The sequence below is a fragment of the Trichechus manatus genome, unplaced genomic scaffold (assembly GCF_000243295.1).
Source record: "Trichechus manatus latirostris isolate Lorelei unplaced genomic scaffold, TriManLat1.0 scaffold00036, whole genome shotgun sequence".
NCBI classification, from domain to species: domain Eukaryota; kingdom Metazoa; phylum Chordata; class Mammalia; order Sirenia; family Trichechidae; genus Trichechus; species Trichechus manatus.
Window position 1 is genome coordinate 3748874 of NW_004443972.1, and position 19385 is coordinate 3768258.

The window sequence follows — 19385 nt, forward strand, 5'->3', positions numbered from 1 at the left end:
AGATAAGGAGAAAGGGATTTAGACGTTGAACACTTAGCTCCTACACTGAAACAAGGGTGTGATATCGGCAGGTCTCCAGCCGTGGTCTGTCTTGTTCTGGAGGATAGAGCCAGGTATAATGTTTTAGGGAGGCAGATTTCCACTCAATATTAGGACACAACTTTCCAACAATTGGAATTACTTGAGTTGCCAGTGGCCTCGCTGTCCCCTCTCAGGGCCCATGGAGACGAGAGTTCTGCCCTGAGAGGAGGCTGAAATGACTGATCTAAAGTTCATGCAAACTTTAGGAAGCTGTGATTCCCATTCTCTGTCTGTAATATTAATGAACCCTGGTGGTGCAATGGTTAAGCACTCACTTGGCTGCTAACTGAAAGGTTGGTGGTTCGAATCTGCCCAGCAGTTCTGCGGGAGAAAGACCAGGTGATCTGCTCCTGTAAAGATTACAGCCAAGAAAAACTTATGGGACAACATCTGTAATACTACAACTCTTATAGTAGGGACTCTTTAATTTAACTCAGTAATTGTATATTTGGAAATCATTTAGAATTGATTGGGAGGAAAGCAAGAGAAAAAGGACCAGAGGCTCAACTTTGTTGTTCCCTTGATATTCAGGTTGAACAAGTGATTTTAAAGCCAGAACTTTAGGAGAACTCGATAGGGAGCCAGGAGGTCTGGGTTCTAGGCACCTGACAGCTAGCTGATTGGTTGGGTGACCCTCTGCAAATCATCGACCTTTTCCCAATCTCACTTCCTTTATTTATGAAACAAGATATTGAGTTGAGATAACCTGGAAGCACCTTTCAGGTTCTGCAAAATTCTAGAATTTTTCTAAATAACTTGAATTTTTCATAGCAAGCCTTGTCTTTTCCTCTGATCAGCCTTGCCTGTTTTTAATTCCTTCTGTTGAAAGGCATGCTTGCTATGTCTATGCCCACTGTTTTTCTTGTTAGTCCTTTCCTTGCTCCCAGACTGTGAGTCCTTTCCTCAGTGGTCTCATGTCAGACCCACCTTCATAGTTAATACTTTCTTGATGGCTATGGGCTTCAGTGGAGGTAGGGGCCTCTCTTTTTTCTTACCTCCTAAATCAGTTTGCACCAGTCTTTCATACTGATCTTAGAATATGCTGTTTTGTGTGTCCCCTGCTTTTCCAATAAATTATAAGCTTCTTGGGGAAACAGCACTTGGAAGAACACTTGGAATTAAAGCCTTAAATTTATTTTCCTGAAATAATTGAGCTTATAGTGTGGCTGGCTGTGCCTTTGTTTTTCAGTTTGTGTGAAATGGTATGATGGTTAAGGTCAATGTGTCAACTTGGCTAGGCCATGATTTCAGTGGTTTGGCAGATATGTAATCATCCTCCATTTTGTGATCTGATGTGAGCAGACAATCAGTTGAAAGGAGAGTTTCCTTGGGGGTGTGGCCTGCATCTAACATATATAGATGTTCTGGCAAAGCTCGCCCTCTCTGGATCCTACGTCTGATTCGTCATCCTCTGGCCTCCAGTTGTGAGCCAGCAGCCTGTTGTCTGACCTGCAGATTTTGAGATTCACCAGCTCCCGCAGCCCTGTCAGCCAGCAGCCTAACATCTGACTCATGGATTTGGGACTTGCCAGCCTCCACTACTGTGTGAGCCATTTTCTTGAAATAAATCTCTCTCTCTCTGGTTTTGCACCTGTAGAGAATCCAGCCTAAGATAAATGTTATAATAATTCCTACTTTTAGATAAAGTGGAGTCTCTGGTTGGTGCAAATGGTTAAAGCACTTGGCTGCTAACTGAAGGTTTGCAGATTCAAGTCCATCTAGATGCACCTCAGAAGAAAGGCCTGGCAATCTAATTTTGAAAAATCAACCATTGAAAACCTATGAAGAGGAAAAGAAGAGCATCTTCAATATATATTTATATTTCTACATGCAGAAAACTGAAACAGGATCCGTGCCTCAAACCATACACAAAAACAAATTCAAAATGGATTAAGGACTACATTTGCAAACTAAAACTATAAAATTCTTAGAAGAAAAAGCAGGGGCAACACTGTCAGACCTAGCTCTTAACAGTGAATTATCTAATATAATAACGAAAGCACAAAAAGCAAGACAAAATAAATAAATGGGACTTCATAAAAATTAAAAACTTTTCTTCATTAAAAGACTTTACCAAAAAGTGAAAAGACAAGCTACTGACTAGAAGAATATCTTTGGAAACCATATATCTGACAAGAATCTAATAAGAAAAATATATATAAAACTTTAACAACAACAAAAAGATAAATAACCCAATCATAAAGTGGGCAAAGCATTTGAATAGAGATTTCACCAAAGAGGACATTCAGAATGCCACCAAATACATGAACAGATGCTCAGATCATTAGGCATCAGAGAAATGCAGATCAAAACCACAGTGAGATACCATTATGCTCCTACTAGGATGACTAAGGTTAAAAAAAAAAAACAAAAACCCTGAAAATAACAAATGTTGGCAGGGATATGGGGATATGGGAAAATTGGAACCCTTACTCATTCCTGTAGGGAATGCAAAATGGCACAGCCGTTGTGGAAAACAGTGTGGTTGATCCTCAAAAAACTAAAAATAGAACTACCATATGATCCAGCAATTCTACTCCTAGGTATATACCGAAAAGGCTTGAAAGCAGAGACTCAAACCGGGACTTGTATACCAGTGTTTACTGCAGCAGTACTCACAATAGCCTTAAAAGATGGAAACAACCTGAATGCCCATCAGTAGATGAATGGATGAACAAAATGTGATACATACACACAATGGAATACTACTCAGCCAGTAGGAGAAATGAAGTCTTGATACATGCTATAATATGGATGGAACTTGAAGACATTATGCTGAGTGAAATACCCGTTGATGTTGAGTCGATTCTGATTCATAGCACCCCTATAGGACAGCGTAGAATCGTTCCATAGGGTTTCCAAGGAGTGGCTGGTGGATGCAAACTGCCAACCTTTTGGTTAGCAGCAGAGCTCTTAACCATTGCACCACCAGGGCTCCTGAGTGAAATAAGTCAATCACGAAAGGACAAATACTGTATGACCTCGCTTATATAAGAAGACAAGAAAAGGCAAATTATAGACAATAAAGTTAAATACTGATTACCAGGGATGGGAGGGAGGAGGAAAGCGGGTGTTAACAGTGATTGAAATATCACATTGATTAAGGGTAGGGTTGCATAGCCAATTATTGTAATTGCCTTTCATAAGTTGTATACCTGTAAAAATTTGAATTGGCAAAAGTTATGTGGTAGACATTATCTTAGTTACGTGGTGCTGCTATAATGGAAATACCACAAATGGATGGCTTTAACAAACAGAAATTTATTCTCTCACAGTCTAGGAGGCTAGAAGTCCGAATTCAGAATGCTAGCTAGCTCTGGGGGAAGGCTTTTTGTCTCTGCCAGCTCTTGGGGAAGGTCCTTGTCATCAGTCTTCCCCTGGTCTAGGAGCTTCTCAGCGCAGGGACCCTGGGTCCAAAGTATGAGTTCCAGTCCTGGCTCTTCTTGGTTGGTGGTAACGAGGTCGGTCTCCTCTCTGCTCACTTCTCTTTTTTATATCTCAAAAGAGATTGACTCAAAATACAACATAATCCTGTAGATTGTGTCCTGCCCCATTAACATAAGTGCCTCTAATCCTGCCTCATTAACATCATAGAGGTTAGGATTTACAGCACATAGGATATTAGATCACAAAATGGAGGACAACCTAATAATACAGGCAACCATTGCCTAGCCAAGTTGACACACATTTTTGGGGGACATAATTCAATCCATGACATATATTTATAACGACAGGAAAAAAAAAAAAAGCTGCTGAGGCTTCTTATGTACAACCAAAAACCTCAGGGGATTTGGTTTCTTGGTTTGGAGGTTTAGGGTCGTGGTTACATGGGACATCGCAGTTAACTGGCCTAATAACATGTTTAGTTCTTCTGTTCTATCTCGTAGTTCGTTGCATAGTGTCTGGGGTCTTAAAAGCTTGCAAGCAACCATCCAAGGCACAATTGGTCTCTATTTGCCTAGAACAACAGAGGAAGAAGGAGCATCAGGCATAGAAGGAAGATATGGAATGTGTGGCTGATTGCCTCCATGAACAGCTGCCTCTTCTGCTATGAGACTACAAGAAGTAGATGGTGCCTGGCTACCATTACTGAACATTTTGATCAAAGATTTCATAGAAGAATCCTGATCAAGAGGGGGAAAATGTAGAACATAATTTCAAATCCTCATGGACTCCAGGCTTCCTGGAGCCATGAAGGTTGGATGAACCCCTGAAACTATTTGCCCTGAGATAATCTTTAAATCTTAAGCAAAAAATATGCCCTGAAGTCTACTTAAAACCAAACAGTTTAGCTTAACTAGTAAAAAATACCTGCCTTGAACAGTGAGCTCTTTAAGAATTCTATGGGATCAGATTGACAGTAACAACTTGAAAGATAAAAACTTTAGGGGGCAGTGAGTTTATGTTAATGAGGGAGGAACAACTCAGAAAAGGAGGGTGAGAATGGTTACACAATTTGAAGAATGTAATCAGTGTCTCTAAATGGTACAGGTAGAAACTGTTGAATTGGTGTATGTTTTGCTTTGTATATTCTCAACAGTAGCAACAAAATAAATAAAATTTAAAAAAAAACCTGCAGAGGACAGTTCTACTCTGACACACATAGGATTGCCGTAAGTCAGAATCGACTCAAGGGCAACTGTTTTGGTTTGCTTTTTAGAAAAGTATAAAAAGGTCTGGATCATCGTGGTTGGTGATGGTGTTGGTGTACAGTGGTGAGAGGGTGGTCATCATCGTATGAAAGAACTTGAACTCATCATCCATCTCCTGTACTTTCACGAAGGAATTCATATAAACACCTGGAACAGAGATGATCCAGGGAAAAAGAGTTAATGGTTGTTCTCAGGAATTAGTTCCTCTTCTAAATACTCCTCAGTGTCTGAAGATAATTCCACAGAGTAAGTTTCAAGCTTTCTGGAAATCTAAGTCTTTTTTCTTTCTTGGTAGAAATAGAAGAAAAATTATACTCAAATCATTGGCAACCTTCCTTCCCAACTCTTGGTTGGTCTTAGAGAGTGTTATTAGATTACTTCTTGATTATCTCTTCTAAGCATAATTAATTTCTGTTTCTTTAACATCTTTCATGGTGCCCATCTTTTAAACCTTTAAGTGAGTCTTTTGCTTTCCTTTGTCTCCCAGAGTAGGACTGGGAACAGTAGTTGGGTAACAGGTCAAATGTATTAATAAGCAGACCATATGGTTCAGATACTTGGCTCTCAAGTTGATAGAAATTCTGGTGGTTTGATTTTTTTTTTTTTAACTGTAAAATGTAGGAACCATCTGCTGTTATTTTTTGTACATGATCCTGGTAAGTTATTAATTTTACACTGCTCCTATGCAATTAGTGCTGCTCTACGTGGGAGCTTCATGACAAAGCTGGGTAGACTGCATTTTCAGTAGTTATGTGTGTGGAGTGTGTGGATCCCCTACAGATTCCCTCCACAAATTGCAACAGAGTTGCCTACATGTAGTTAAGGTGTTTAGATGATTTCTCTCTTTAGTACTTCATGTGGTTGGTTGAGGATAGGTCACATAATAACTGCTAAAGAGCAAACTAAATAGAGTAATGTGATAGAATAATGCCATGGGTGGGGGTGGGGTTGCTTTAGTTAGGATCGCAGAAGCCCTCAAAAGAGGAGAAATTTGAGTTGTGGTCTGAAGGATGATAAGGAGGCAGCCAAATAATGATGTGAGAGATTTCTGAGTGGAAGGAAGAGTTTAAGAGCAAAGCTCTCGAGCAGGGGAATGAACATGGCATATTCACAGTACTGAAGGAAGTCCAGTGGGCTACACTATAGTGAGACGGAGGAGAACGCAGGAGGTAAGTTCAGAGAGGGTCTAATCTAAGTATAATAGGAGCCATTGGAAGGCTTTAAACAAAGGGATGATATCATCTGATTCACAATTTAGAAAGCTAACTCTGCTGCTAAGTGGAATCGGATTGTTAGGAGCAAGAATGGAGGCTATAGCTGTTGTCCAGGTGAGAGATGCGGTGGTGTGAACTAAGGTTGTATAGCATAGATGATGTGAAGTGATTGAATTTAGGATATATTTTGGGTATGGAATCTGCAGGACAGACTAGATCACTCTTAGGTTTTCAGTTTGAGCCAGTGGTTAATTGATGGTGCCCTTCTTACTCAGATACAGAGGGCTTGCTGGGGTGTGGGTCTTGCAGTGGAAATCAACAGTTTTGTTTTGGTTAGTGAAGTTTGAGATGGCTAATGGACATTCAGATGGAATGTCTAGTAGATAACTGGGTATATGAATCTGAAACTTAGTTGAGAGATGAGGATTGAAATGTTCATTTAAGTTACACCAAGGTCAAGAGTGTAGACAGGAGGCTGAGTTCTGGGTCATAGAAATACTGTCATTTGGAAGCCTGTAAGAGGCATCAGCAAAGGAGACTGACAGGGAGTAGCCAGAGAGGTTGGAAAGAACTGAATATTGAATAGACAGTGATCTGAAAGGAAGGTGTTTTAAGGAGTGAATGTGACTTCATCATGTAGTTCTAAGTGTTCAAACCCCGTACTCGTATTAAATGCAATTTCCAAGGTGTATATGTAGCCACAAACTCAGTGACAACTAGTGCAAGCTAGGCCTAGTGCCTGCCCACAGAATCCCTGAGCCTCAGTGGGATCAGAAACGGAGAAAATCTTCTGTTCTTGGGGTTCATGAGGGACGAGCCATTGCTCAAGTCTCCATCAGGATTTGTGAGATTTTCATCATTACCAAAGAAGCAAAGAGTAATTAGTATCTTCTTTTACTGACAGTTGCATGTACAGCTGGCATGTCCATGTCACCAGTCAATTCTTTGAAAATATTCAGTAACAAAATGCTAATTAATCTCTTCCACAACTTTTTAAGATTTACCTCAGATAAAAGCCTATATCCAGCCCAGTCTATGAAAGGAAACATAAAAATGTTTACAACTTTAACTACTTCATCTGTTAATGTTTAGTCCTGACAAGATAGATTTTGTAACAATTCATTTTCTAAATTTTATCTTTTCTCAATATCAATCCAGTCATAATGACTTGAAGACAGCTGCTGTTCGGCTGTTAATTCCAGGTTATGGAAAATTTTTGTATTATCTCTTTGTCACTTGACAAATGATATTATTTAAATGAGGAGTAGAGATTTCTACCCCTCTCTGTATTTTAGGGACCCTGGTAGTACAGGGGTTAAGAGCTTGGCTGCTAACCAAAAGGTCGGCAGTTCAAATCCACCAGCCGCTCCTTGGAAATTTATGGGGCAGTTCTACTCTCGTATAGGGTCACTGTGAGTCGGAATTGACTCGACGGCAACTCTAATAAATGATTTAATATTATAATATTTTAAATTCATGGGCGAAACTGGGGATTCCTACTTTTTGCACCATACACTATAATGTAATAGATTATTTCCCTCCCCCATCTCAGTATTAAGTGCGTTTTCTCTAGACTCCAAAGCACGATCGTACTGCAAGTAGATGGTTTATTTTGGTGATTCTCATCAACTTTGGAGAAATAATGGATTGGTTTTAAATTAATTAAAGCTGCATTTTCTTCTCAGAAGGCTCAAGGATGACAGATACTTTGGGCAACTCTGTAAATGTTTATTCTTACCTTTTACCCTTTTGACATATAGTTGAATTTTACAAATAAATGAAGCTAATAAGAATGTAGAGGGTTGATAGTTGGCAATAAATTGTGGTGAGAAATATTCTCGTTGTTGGTTATTCAACCAAATAGTTGATTCATTAGGTGAATGACACTTGATGGAAGCGAAACATCAAAATGATCTATATGCGTCCTTTTCCTAATTTTAACAGAATAACTGTGGTTCTGCTGCTTTTCATAAAAACAGAAGACAAAACAAAAATCCCGAATTCTTCATTTTTCTGAGACTGAATTGGAAATAGCTCACCTACTGAACTGGAAATGGCTTGATATCGTTTTCAAAGAAGAAAGCTCAAGCATAATCCCCAGAGGGCAGGACTTACCCTCCCATCCAGTTCTTTGAGTGAAGCCAGTTCTCCAGCTGTGTACTTATTTTTCTGCGAAGGTTATAGGATGTAACAAGCCTTGTCCTTGGATCCCTTGAGCAGTTATCTTTTCACGGAGTCAGACTGTCCTTGGGCAGTTGCTGGTGTCCAGAGCTACTCATGGGAGGAGCAGGGTGGGAGTAAAGGAGGCTCTGGGCTCTCCCTGTCCTCCCCTCTCTTCCTCTGGCCTCCCCTCTGCTGTTTTGGTAAGATGAAAATGAAAGGCAGCCTCGGTGGATGGCACTATGAGAAAGGGCAGGGGAAGGCTGCTTTTCTTGGTGGGGCAAGAGATACTGTTAGGGCAGGTTCTTGGAGGAAAGAGGCTGTGTCTCCCTTATCCACCACCTGCCCCTGATGCTCAGCGCCGTGCTGGGTACTTAAATGTTCAGTACTCCTTGTTGAACATTGAGTGAGTGGGGGTGAGGGCTTGTAGGTGCCATGGCACAGTTTCTTCCCTTGGTCTGTACCAGCTGCCTCCTTGAATTGAGCCAAATCCCAAGACCCCACGCCTGAGGAAATCACCCTGATGTAGTGTACAGAAGGAACCTCTTTATTTCAGAACCAGTGAGGGCACCACTTAAACACGTGAAAGAAAACACTAGAATTCTTCGGGACACACTTGCCTCCTCCACAAAGCAATGTTGTTGTTGTTAGCTACCATTGAGTTGGCCCCCAACTCATGGTGACCCCATGCACAGTGGAATGAAAAGCTGCCCGATCCTGCACCATTCCCACGATTGGTTGAGGATTAGACCATTGTGATCCATAGGACTTTCACTGACTGATTTTCGGAAGTAGATCGCCAGGCCTGTTTTCCTAGTTTGTCTTATTCTGGAAATTCCGCTGAAACCTGTTTAGCACAATAGCAGCATGCAAGCTGGTAGCTACAGATGAGGTGCATTGGGCAGGAATCGAACCCGGGTCTCCTGCATGGAAGGTGAGAATTCCACCACTGAAACACCACTGTACCGTCTCCCTCATGAAGCAATAATATCTTTCTAACAAGTGCAGTTTCTTAAAATTGATCATGTCACCTTCCCATTGAGTAAAATCCAAGAGCTTGCCTTGGCTATCAGTGCCCTGCATGAATTGGCTTCTGATTTCCTTTCCAACCTCATCTGGTACTATGCTCCAGTGCCTTGGACACCCCCCAGGCCCTTTCTTGTCTGAATGGTCCTCTGCCTGGAATACTCTCCCACTGCTCTTCCTGCCTCGATCCTTTAAAGGTCAGCTTAAATGTTCCTTCTTTAGCAAGGTCTTCCTTGACCTCGCTATCATCCCTGCTGTCCCATTATTTTATTTTAGGCTGTTTGCATTTTCTTATGTGTTTGTTTCCTTGTTTATTAGCCCTTTGTCCCACTCAATCGTGTGCTTCATGAGAGGCAAGATTGTTTTCTGATTTAGTCAGTGCCTGGCTCAGTGTAAGCTCTCAATAATTATTTGTCCAAATGATTGAATAAAGGATCAGCCTACCTTTTATTAGAAAAAACCTTTTAATTAAAAAAACTTTTTTTTTTTTTTTTTAACTCTTAGATTCTCAACATACATTGGGACACACAATGTGGGCATGATTCATGCTGTAAAAATTCCCTGGTCTTCTTAAGGAAATGCCTTAAAGAATAGGGCCAGTGATTTAGTGTGTAGGGTCTAACTACTAATAGTCATGTTTTTTATTCCTAGCCTTCTAATGTGTTTTCTTAGCCCTTTTCTTTCTTTTGTCTTTCTTTTTCAGCAAGGGAAGCCATATGTCTTCGACAGAGTGCTACCTCCCAACACAACCCAAGAGCAGGTTTACAATGCATGTGCAAAGCAAATTGTCAAAGGTAAGCGCTGTTTCTTTATTTCCTCATGGGCCTTTCAGAGTAATTGAAAATGTTAAGTGATATTTGCAGCCTAGGAATCAATGTGCCTCGGCTGTAAGCAGAGGCCCACTAATTGGAAACACTGAATTATGGCTTTGACCCTGATTTTCTATGTGATGTAGTCAAGTTATTTAACCTCTCCATACCTCCTTTCCAAGGAGATTTCTTTCTTTTGCCACCTTTTTGGCAGTTATTCTGCCACCTAGAAGCTTAAAAGTCCTGTAAGCTATGGTCATATATTCCTATAATGGTCTTAAAATGCCACTGCAGGTATTGTTGTTAGTTGCTTTGAGTTGGCTCTGACTCATGGCAACCCCATGCACAATAGAACAAAATGCTGCCCGGTCCTGCACCATCCTTATGATCGTAACACTATACTGAACAATACTCTTTTGTGATCCATATTTTTTTCATTGACTAATTTTCGGAAGTACATCGCCAGACCTTTCTTCCTAGTTTGTATTAGTCTGGAAGCTCCGCTGAAACCCATCCACCATGGGTGACCCTGCTGGTATTTGAAATACTGGGGCATAGCTTCCAGCATCACAGCAACATGCAAGCCACCACAGTACAAAAAACTGACAGAGACATGGTAGACTACAGGTGTACGATTTCCTTTTTCCTTTAAGGGAGAAAGTATTTATTCCTGATGCTTTAATTGTACATTTTTGGTTGATTTATTTTGTGCATCTGTCTCTTTACTAGTATCTCTTAAAAAGAAACCTTAAATGTGTAAAATTCTTGTGCATCAAGGAACTTTATACAGCATTGTCTTAGTCATCTAGTGCTGCTATAACAGAAATACCACAAGTGGATGGTTTTAACGAAGAAAAGTTTGTTTCCTCATAGTCAAAGTAGGCTAAAAGTCCAAATTCAGGGCGTCAGCTCCAGGGGAAGGCTTTCTTTCTCTGTTGGCCTTCTTGTCAATGTTCCCCCGGACTAGGAGCTTCTCAGCGCAGGGACCCCGGTCCAAAGGACACGCTCTGCTCCCGGCACTGGTCTCTTGATGGTATGAGGTCCCCAGCTCTCTGCTTCCTTCCCTTTCCCCCATCTCGAGAGAGACAAAAGGTGGTGCAGGCCACACCCCGGGTAAAGGTGGTGTTACAATCCCACCCTAGTCCTCTTTAATATAAAATTACAATCACAAAATGGAGGCCAACCACACAATTCTGGGAATCATGGCCCAGCCAACTTGATACACACATTTTTTGGGGGACATAGTTCAATCAATGACATTCCACCCTTTGGCCCCAAAAAATCACATCCTTGCAACATGGAAAACATATTCACCCCATCATATCATAGCAAAAGTCATAACTCCAAGTTCAAAATCTAAAAATTCCTCTTCATCTGTGAAATCTAGAATACAAGTTATCTGCTTCCAAAGGTACAATAGCAGAAAGGGCACAAGCTAGACATTTCCATTACAAATGGGAGAAACTGGAGGGAATGAAGGGATAACAGGTACCAAGCAAGTCAGCGGAACATATTAGATTAGCCCCCAAGGCTTTGAAAATAATCCTCTGTTCTCTGAGACAATTTACACAATGGCCCTGCCCTCCAGACTCTAGGTATTGGCCACAGTCTCTGGATTCTGAGGGGAGGCCCCTTAGCCCTGGGCTTCAGCTCCCCCTTCCAGGCCCACTGGGACAGCAACTCTGCTCCCTTGGCTTTAGGCGCACCATTCTCCTAGTCCATGGGAGTGACAACTCCACCCTTAGAAACACCAGAGGCCATGGCTCCACCCTTTGAGACCCCTGAGGTCATGGCCATACATTTTGAGACTCAGGCAGCTCTGCTTCTTGTGTTTCTTGTCTCTTCTGTTTCTGCTTCTGTTTCCTGTGGCCTCTTGGCCCTCGGGCCTCATGCCCACATCTGCCCTGCTGGGGCAAGTGTTCCAAAGCTCTGTAGCTCCACCGGTAAGTGCCCTGAGGCACCCCACTCTGCCAGGAAGCCTCTGGCACACAGGCACTCAACTCGCTCTGTGGGTCGGCTCCAGCACCGTCTCACACTGGCCTCCTGGTTCTGCTGCTGTTGGTTCTCTGCCACTGCCCTTTCTCTGCTGCTGCAGGTTCTCTGCTGCTGCTGGTCCTTTGTTGCTGCCACTGCTCTGTCCATTCACAGTTTCAATACCAGTTCCACATTTTAGGTATCTGTTAGAGCAGCACCCCACTGTCTCGGTACCAAATTCTGTCTTAGTCATCTAGCTGCTATAACAGAAATACCACAAGTGGATGGTTTTAACGAAGAAAAGTTTATTTTCTCATAGTTAAAGTAGGCTAAAAGTCCAAATTCAGGGCGTCAGCTCCTGGTGAAGGCTTTCTCTCTCTGTCGGCCTTCTTGTCAGTGTTCCCCCGGACTAGGAGCTTCTCTGCGCAGGGACCCCGGTCCAAAGGACGCGCTCTGCTCCCGGCACTGGTCTCTTGATGGTATGAGGTCCTCAGCTCTCTGCTTGCTTCCCTTTCCCCCCATCTCCTGAGAGACAAAAGGTGGTGCAGGCCACACCCCAGGGGAACTCCCTTTACATTGATTGGATTAGGGATGTGACCTGGGTAAAGGTGGTGTTCACAATCCCATCCTAATCCTCTTTAACATAAAAGTACAATCACAAAATGGAGGCTAACCACACAGTTCTGGGAATCATGGCCCAGCCAAATTGATACACATATTTTTTGGGGGACCTAATTCAATCCATGACAAGCATCATAAAATCACATTACCTTGTTGCTTATTGAGCTGTTCTTGGTACTCAGCATTCCTTAATTATACTTTCATCTAACCTACTTTCAGCCTCCCACCCAGATCCTGACATTTGTTCCTCCAAATAGTAGCCTCAAGGCTAAATTTGTGCCCTCAAGATTAGTCCTTTTCTCTGGGACTGGCCTTGGCCCTGGAGGATTTGTGTCAAAATAACAGCGGGGAGATAAAGCAATTTTCACATTTCTCCACCTGCCCTTTCAAATCAGGGGCAGGTTGGAACTTGCATTGTGGGGCTTGCCATCTGGACAGAGCTGGGGGGCATCTCCTGCTACTTTGCTTTTCATCATCAAATCCTCACCTTCAAATTTGAATGCTGTGGCAATTACGCTGTCAAATGTCTCAATGCTGCCACCTTTCTAGGTAGCTCTAGATTTAAAAAGCAAAAAATAAAAACAAAACCTAAAGAACCACCTTGTCATGTTAGGTTTGCTTGTTTTTAGAAGCTGAGCTGGCTAACCTAACTATTTGAAATTCATGAAATTCAGCCCGAGTACATCTGTTAGATTAATTCTGACCCTGGACACCTGCGTGGGAGACGCACATCAATATGTAATGTTCCTTGCTGGGGTGTATGGTTATTCATGTTCTTGCTTCAGACATCAGTTAATTTTGAAGGTCTTCACAGTGAGGTTATTACAGAAAGCCAAAGAGGAAAATATGTCTGAATTCTAGCTCTTTTTGAATTAATTGTATGGGTCTGTATCTGGTGGTAATTTTTGTTTTTTCTCTATTTTTACTTTTCTTTCTCTTTCTATCAAAACATGTTTTCTGTCTCTTTTTGGAGCATATCTTTCGTGGCTTGCTCCTACTCAGCCCCCTCGCCCTCTATTATCAGCCTCTTTCATATTTTTATTAAGGTAAGATTAATTACATCTGAGCCACAGTTTTCTTCCTTTTGTCTTCCACTTCATTATCAGAGGAGTCCCTGGGAGGTACAAATGATTAACGTGCTCACCTGCTAACCAAAAGGTTGATGGCTTGCATCCACCCAGAGGTACCTCAGAAGAGGCCATCTACTTCTGAAAAATCAGCTATTGAAAATTCTGTGGAGCGCAGTTCTACTATGACACAGTGGAGTAGACGTGTCGGAATCTACTTGACCGAAACTGGTTTATATTATCAGAACCGAATAGCATTTATTACATGCTGTGCTAAGCATATTGGCCATTTTAATATATCCCTGCCTCCTCTAAGCTGACCTTATAAATAGGATGATTGAACTCCATTAAAAAAAATTCTGTGATTAACAAATAATAATAATAATCTTTGAGTCTTTATTCACTAATGAAGTTTGGATCCCTTTCAGTGTTTGGATTTTTCTACATCATGAAATGTCAGAACTAGGTAGTCCCAGGGAGGTCTCATGACGATACGATCTAACTTTGGTGGTAAGTTGAGACCCAGTCATATGGTGAGCCACAAAGAAAACCATTCAGAATAAAACCAAACTCTGACATGATATGGTACCATAAATATAAGAGCATGCTGTTTGGTAGCAGTAAAGAATAACTTATCCATCCTTGAAATGAAATTATTAGGGAGATGGGGAAGACTGATTTAACTTTTTAAATATGCACTGAGGCTAGTGTGAGGGGAAGTGGGTGTGTATTTCTGCATCTGCAAGATGAAATATAGATACATAAGAAAGAACTCCTTGGAATCAATTACTGAGGAAGGCTTAGGCATCTGTTGCTTGACAATCCGTAAATTTGGAATGGGAGGAGTTGCTATGGGGGCCTCTTTTTTCTAGAGGCCCAAAATTGAATCATATGACTTCTGAAGGTCCCCACTGTCCCTGTGGTTCATGAAAATGTGGTAGACTGGTGAGCTTTTCTTTCTTTTGTCTAACTCTTAATGTTCTCGAGGGTCATGAAACCTGCATTTAACTCGATAGCTTTATTCACTTTCTGTTTTTTCATTCTCTACAATTTCACTGCGTTTTCTTTTAATATTTCAAAACTATGATTGTGGAGTCCTGGCATCTCCCACGCTCCCATCTTCATCTGGTGTGTGTTTTTCAAAATTTTGCCTGAAAGAGCATGTAGAATTCTCTTTCGTTTCTTCTAGGAGAGGTTGTAGGGCTTGTGACTGCCAGCATGGTAAATAGGAAGGCACACAGGAATTAAAAACCATGGTTACTGGTTGCTGTTGTTCAAGTAGCGGTAGCTGCGTCCTAGGCTACAGAAGCCATATTTGCCTTCCAAATTAACTAGATGTGAACTATCCAGAAGCTAGAGAAGTGGTTTCTTGTTTTCCAGTTCTAGTTTCTTTAAACTTCATTCATTTGGTTATTATTATTATTAATTGAAGAGTATTAAGTACTGAACATGCGGTAAATTCTGCTAGAGGCTGGAGTCACCAAGATACCTAAGGCTGTCTGTAAGGAGTTTCCGCAACAGAGAAGAAGACAGACACATACATAATTATAATCCATATAGGCATTATGTGTTTCAACGAGCCATGTGTGTAAAACACTATGGGAGCATAGAAGAATGTCACTTTATACTGATTCTGGTGGGTGAGGTGAGAGAGTGGAGAAGAATTAAGAAAGACTTCTTGGAAGAGAAGGTCCTGAGGACTGTAGAACCTAGCAGGGCTGTACAGGCTAAGGGAATAGCCAAACAAAAGCATCAAGACATGAATTATATAGTGTGTTTGGGCAACTCAGAGAGATACAGGGTACAGGGAGGCATGGATCAGAGCTTGATGGAAATTGAGGCAACATGGAGCCATTGAAGAGTTTTAAGCCTAGGAATGATATGATCTGATCTATTTTATTGTCATATACTACTACTAAGAAGAAGAGTATTTAGCTACTGTTGTCTCTCAGATACCCTCCATGCACTTTACATACATTACCACATTTCAAACCTTAACAAAAATCACTTTGATTAAGGGTAGGGTTGCATAGCTCATTATTGTAATTGGTGTCAATAAGTCGTACACATGTAAAAAGTTGAACTGGCAAAAGTTGTGTGATAAATATGTTTCAAACAACAACAACAAAAAGAGAGCTGCTGAAGCTACTTTATGTACAGCCAAACACCTCATGGGATTTGGTTCCTTGATTTGGAGGTATAGGGTTATGGTTACATGGGACATCCCAGTTAATTGGCCTAATAATGTGTTTATTGCTTCTGTTCTACCTCCTTGTTCATTGTATAGTGCCTGGGGTCTTAAAAAGTTGTAAGTGGACATCCAAGGCACAACAATTGGTCTCTATTCACTTGGAGCAATAGAGGAAAAGGGAGAGTCAGGAATAGGAGGAGATTATGGAATGTGTGGCTAATTGCTTCCATGAAAACTGCCTCCTTTGTTATGGGACCAGAAGAACTAGATGGTGCTCAGCTACCATTACTGAACATATTGATCAAAGATTCTATAGAAGAAACCTGTTCAAAAGGGGGAAAATGCTGAACAGAATTTCAAATTCTAAAGCAGTCTAGAATTTCTGGAGCCATGAAGGGTGGAGGAACCCCCAAAACTATTGCCCTGAGATAATCTTTAAACCTTAAAACAAAAATATCCCCTGAATTCATCTTAAAACTGAACAATAGTTAAGTAGTAAAAAAGATCTGCCTTGAGCAGTATGCTATTTTGAGAACTATCTATATGGAATCAAATTGACAGCAGCCACTTGAAAGATTAGATAGAAACCTTAAGGGGCAGTGAGTTTATGTTAATGAGGGAGGAACAACTTAGAAAAGGAGGGTGAGAATGGTTGCACAATGTGAAGAATGTAATTAATGTCACTAGATTGTACACGTAGAAACGGTTGAATTGGTATATGTTTTGCTGTGTATATTCTCAACAACAACATCAAAATAAACAAAATCTAGGGGAAAAAAAAAAAACCGCAACAACTTTATGAGCTGTGAGCATTATTCTTGCCACTATATCAGAGAGGAAACTGAGACTTGGAGAGGTGAAGTTACTTGGCCAGGTCAGCCGTGGGTAGCAGAGCTGGGACTGGAGCCTAGGATCGTCTGACGTGTGTGCGTTCTTGTACACTGCGCTGGCACCACTTTTCTGGTGGGCCCCTAATGAGCATTAATAAAAATTATGAGTTGTTCTTTTTTCTATCAGGCCATATGAACTATTAACCAAGCATTGCAAAAAGACAGGGATAGAAATGGCGTGGAGGAGAGGGAGAGGAGAGAGAATAAGATTTGTCCTTCCAGAGCCCCATGGTGGCTCTGGCTGTCTGCCGATGAGATGGGTTTCCGGGTTTCCATTCTGAAGATGCACTGTGCCCTTGCCTGGGCACAGTGATGGCCCTTCAGGCTGGCTGGGCCCAGCATTCTGAGTAGGCCCTGGTGTTCAGTAGGAACTGCCTCCACATTCTCGGGTCATGGCCTACCTGAGTAGTTTGGTTGGCTGGTGAGAGTGTTAGAATTCCAAGCCAGGGATGACTTGCCAGCTACTGTTTTCAGAGGCCTTGGTGCCATTAGGCTCCCATGTCACCTTGAGAGTTGGTAGGAGACCACATCAGCCTCCTCAGGAACACTGACGTGTAGCTGTGAGTATACCCACCTACCTACCCGTTGCCGTCAAGTTGATTCCGACTCATAGTGACCCTACAGGACAGAGTAGAACTGCCCCATAGAGTTTCCAAGGAGCAACTGGTGGATTCGAACTGCAGACCTTTTGGTTAGCAGCTGTAGCACTTAACCACTACATGACCTGGGTTTCTGCTGTGATTATATCCTCCCTAAATTCTTACCTGATAATGGAACCAACTCTTCTGCTCAAGCAGTCCTGGACTCAGAACTGAGCAAAACCTAGGGCCGAAAACTGGGCTTCTGAATCTACAAGAGGCAAGAAGTATTTTCAAGTATCCCCCTTCTCCCTTCCCTCCTCTCTTAGGAGGTAGGAAGGCTCTTCCCACCTGGAGTGGAACCTTTCCAGGTTGCTTGGCTGGTGAGTGGATGTGTGCTGTTTGTGGTGCGCTTGCTGTGTGGTGCGAGCTGAGATCACATCACGCCAGACCCCATCACAAAGAAAGATTCTGTCTGCCTGAGCTGGTTCGCCGACTCCGCGGATGGCGGATAGAAATAGTCGTTCTGTTACGGCAGGGAATGAAACAAATGCCTTCCTCGTGCCCAGGGACTGTCATTCAGCCTGATGAAAGTGCCTTTTTGTGGGCTGTTCGGAGTCGGAGTGGGGGTGGTTGTGGTGGTTCCGCACAGCGCCGAGCATCGTCTTCTCCCATCCCATCTTTCAGTAGCAGCTATTCTGCAACAACCTTGCTCTCTGACATTTCAGCATTCCAGCCTTCTAAAAGCTCTGTTTGCGCTCTGCTTCCCCTCACTTCTTTCCACTAAAAATAAAACGTAGAATAAAAAAAATTAATTAAAAAATTGGGGTTTGGAGAAAAATAGGGAACACTGGGTTTGAAGAGCGTTTTAAGATTGCCTTCTAATTCAGAATTGAGTAGATACAGGGTGACGTCAGCTCTGTTCAACCTTGAACACTACAGATAGCTTCTCTTAACAACAGATTAATTGTAAATATTGTAAAGGCCCAGGGGAGTTTGTTGGAATGGGGTTTTATGTGGCCTCTTTTTATTTAAAAAATAAAAAAATGTGCTCAGTATTGAAACAGCAGCTGGAAACAGGATCCTCCAAGTACAGTCCTGTGTGCTCCTTAGCCCTTTAGTCCAAAACGAGTGATGCCACCTGTGAGCTCTCATTTTCATATATGTGACCCGGTCCCTAACCTGCAAGAGTTTAGTGAGGAATGACTGACTAGCAGCTAGAAGAGTTGTGCATTCTGCTTAGCAAGTAGACTCTGCCTGGGGACCTGTAGTGTTGCCTAATAATTATTCACATGTGGAATCTCTTGGTACCAGAGGAAGAAGTCTGGGCTGGGCTTTCTCTTGGAGGCCGTCGGTCCTGTTTCCTGTTAGCAGAGCATGGGCTCTGAGCTGATTTTCCTTTAGGGTGTGGTGGGTCTCTCAGAGTCCCCCTCCCCGGGGCAGGTGCACTTGCAGGGTGGTGGGCCGGGGTCAGGGCTGTGACCCCTGTACAAGGAGCAGAGGGGGCTGCTCGCCTTGGCCTTGGCTTCCTGAGCAGTGCTCTACATCTGGGCTAAGGGCCACAGAGTCCTTTAGACGGTCTCTGTCTTCTCTTCACACTCAGGGCTTAAGGAAGGGCCCATTCAGTTTTGGGGGTGATATTTAATTTCCAATAAATAGAGGCTTTAGTACTGTGAATGTAAGTCATTGGTGGTTCAGTGGTAGAATTCTCACCTTCCATGCAGGAGACCCAGGTTTGATTCCTGGCCAGTGCACCTTAGCCACCACCTGTCTGTCAGTGGAGGCTTGTGTGTTGCTGTGATGCTAGACAGGTTTCAGTGCAGCTTCCAGACTTAACTAGACAAGGAAGAAAGGCCTGGTGATCTAGTTCTGGAAATTAACCAGTGAAAACTCTATGAGTCACAATGGTCCAGTCTGATCCATAACTGATCATGGGCATAGGACTGGGCAGCATTTTTGTTCCACTGTACATGAAATTTCCACGAGTTGGGGACCTGGTTGATGGCAGGTAACTTTAGTACCTTGAATGTCACTGACATTACAATTGTCTGGAGGTGTTTGTGCTATGAATATAGAATTTTAAACAAACAAGTAAAGGGTGGAAGCTGTTTACCTTGGGTCC

General features: G+C 42.3%; 1 protein-coding gene across 2 annotated transcripts in view; it reads left to right on the plus strand.

The window, feature by feature from the left end:
• Positions 1–19385, plus strand: part of KIF5C (kinesin family member 5C) — a 170579-nt gene that overhangs the window by 52260 nt on the left and 98934 nt on the right. Inside the window, exon 2 of one of the 2 annotated variants that reach the window (XM_004375369.2) lies at positions 9837–9927. The exons of the other annotated variant lie outside the window; for it this stretch is intronic. Coding sequence (XP_004375426.1) covers positions 9837–9927 — 91 coding nt within the window. The remainder of the gene's footprint in view (positions 1–9836; positions 9928–19385) is intronic. 2 annotated transcript variants of the gene reach the window in all.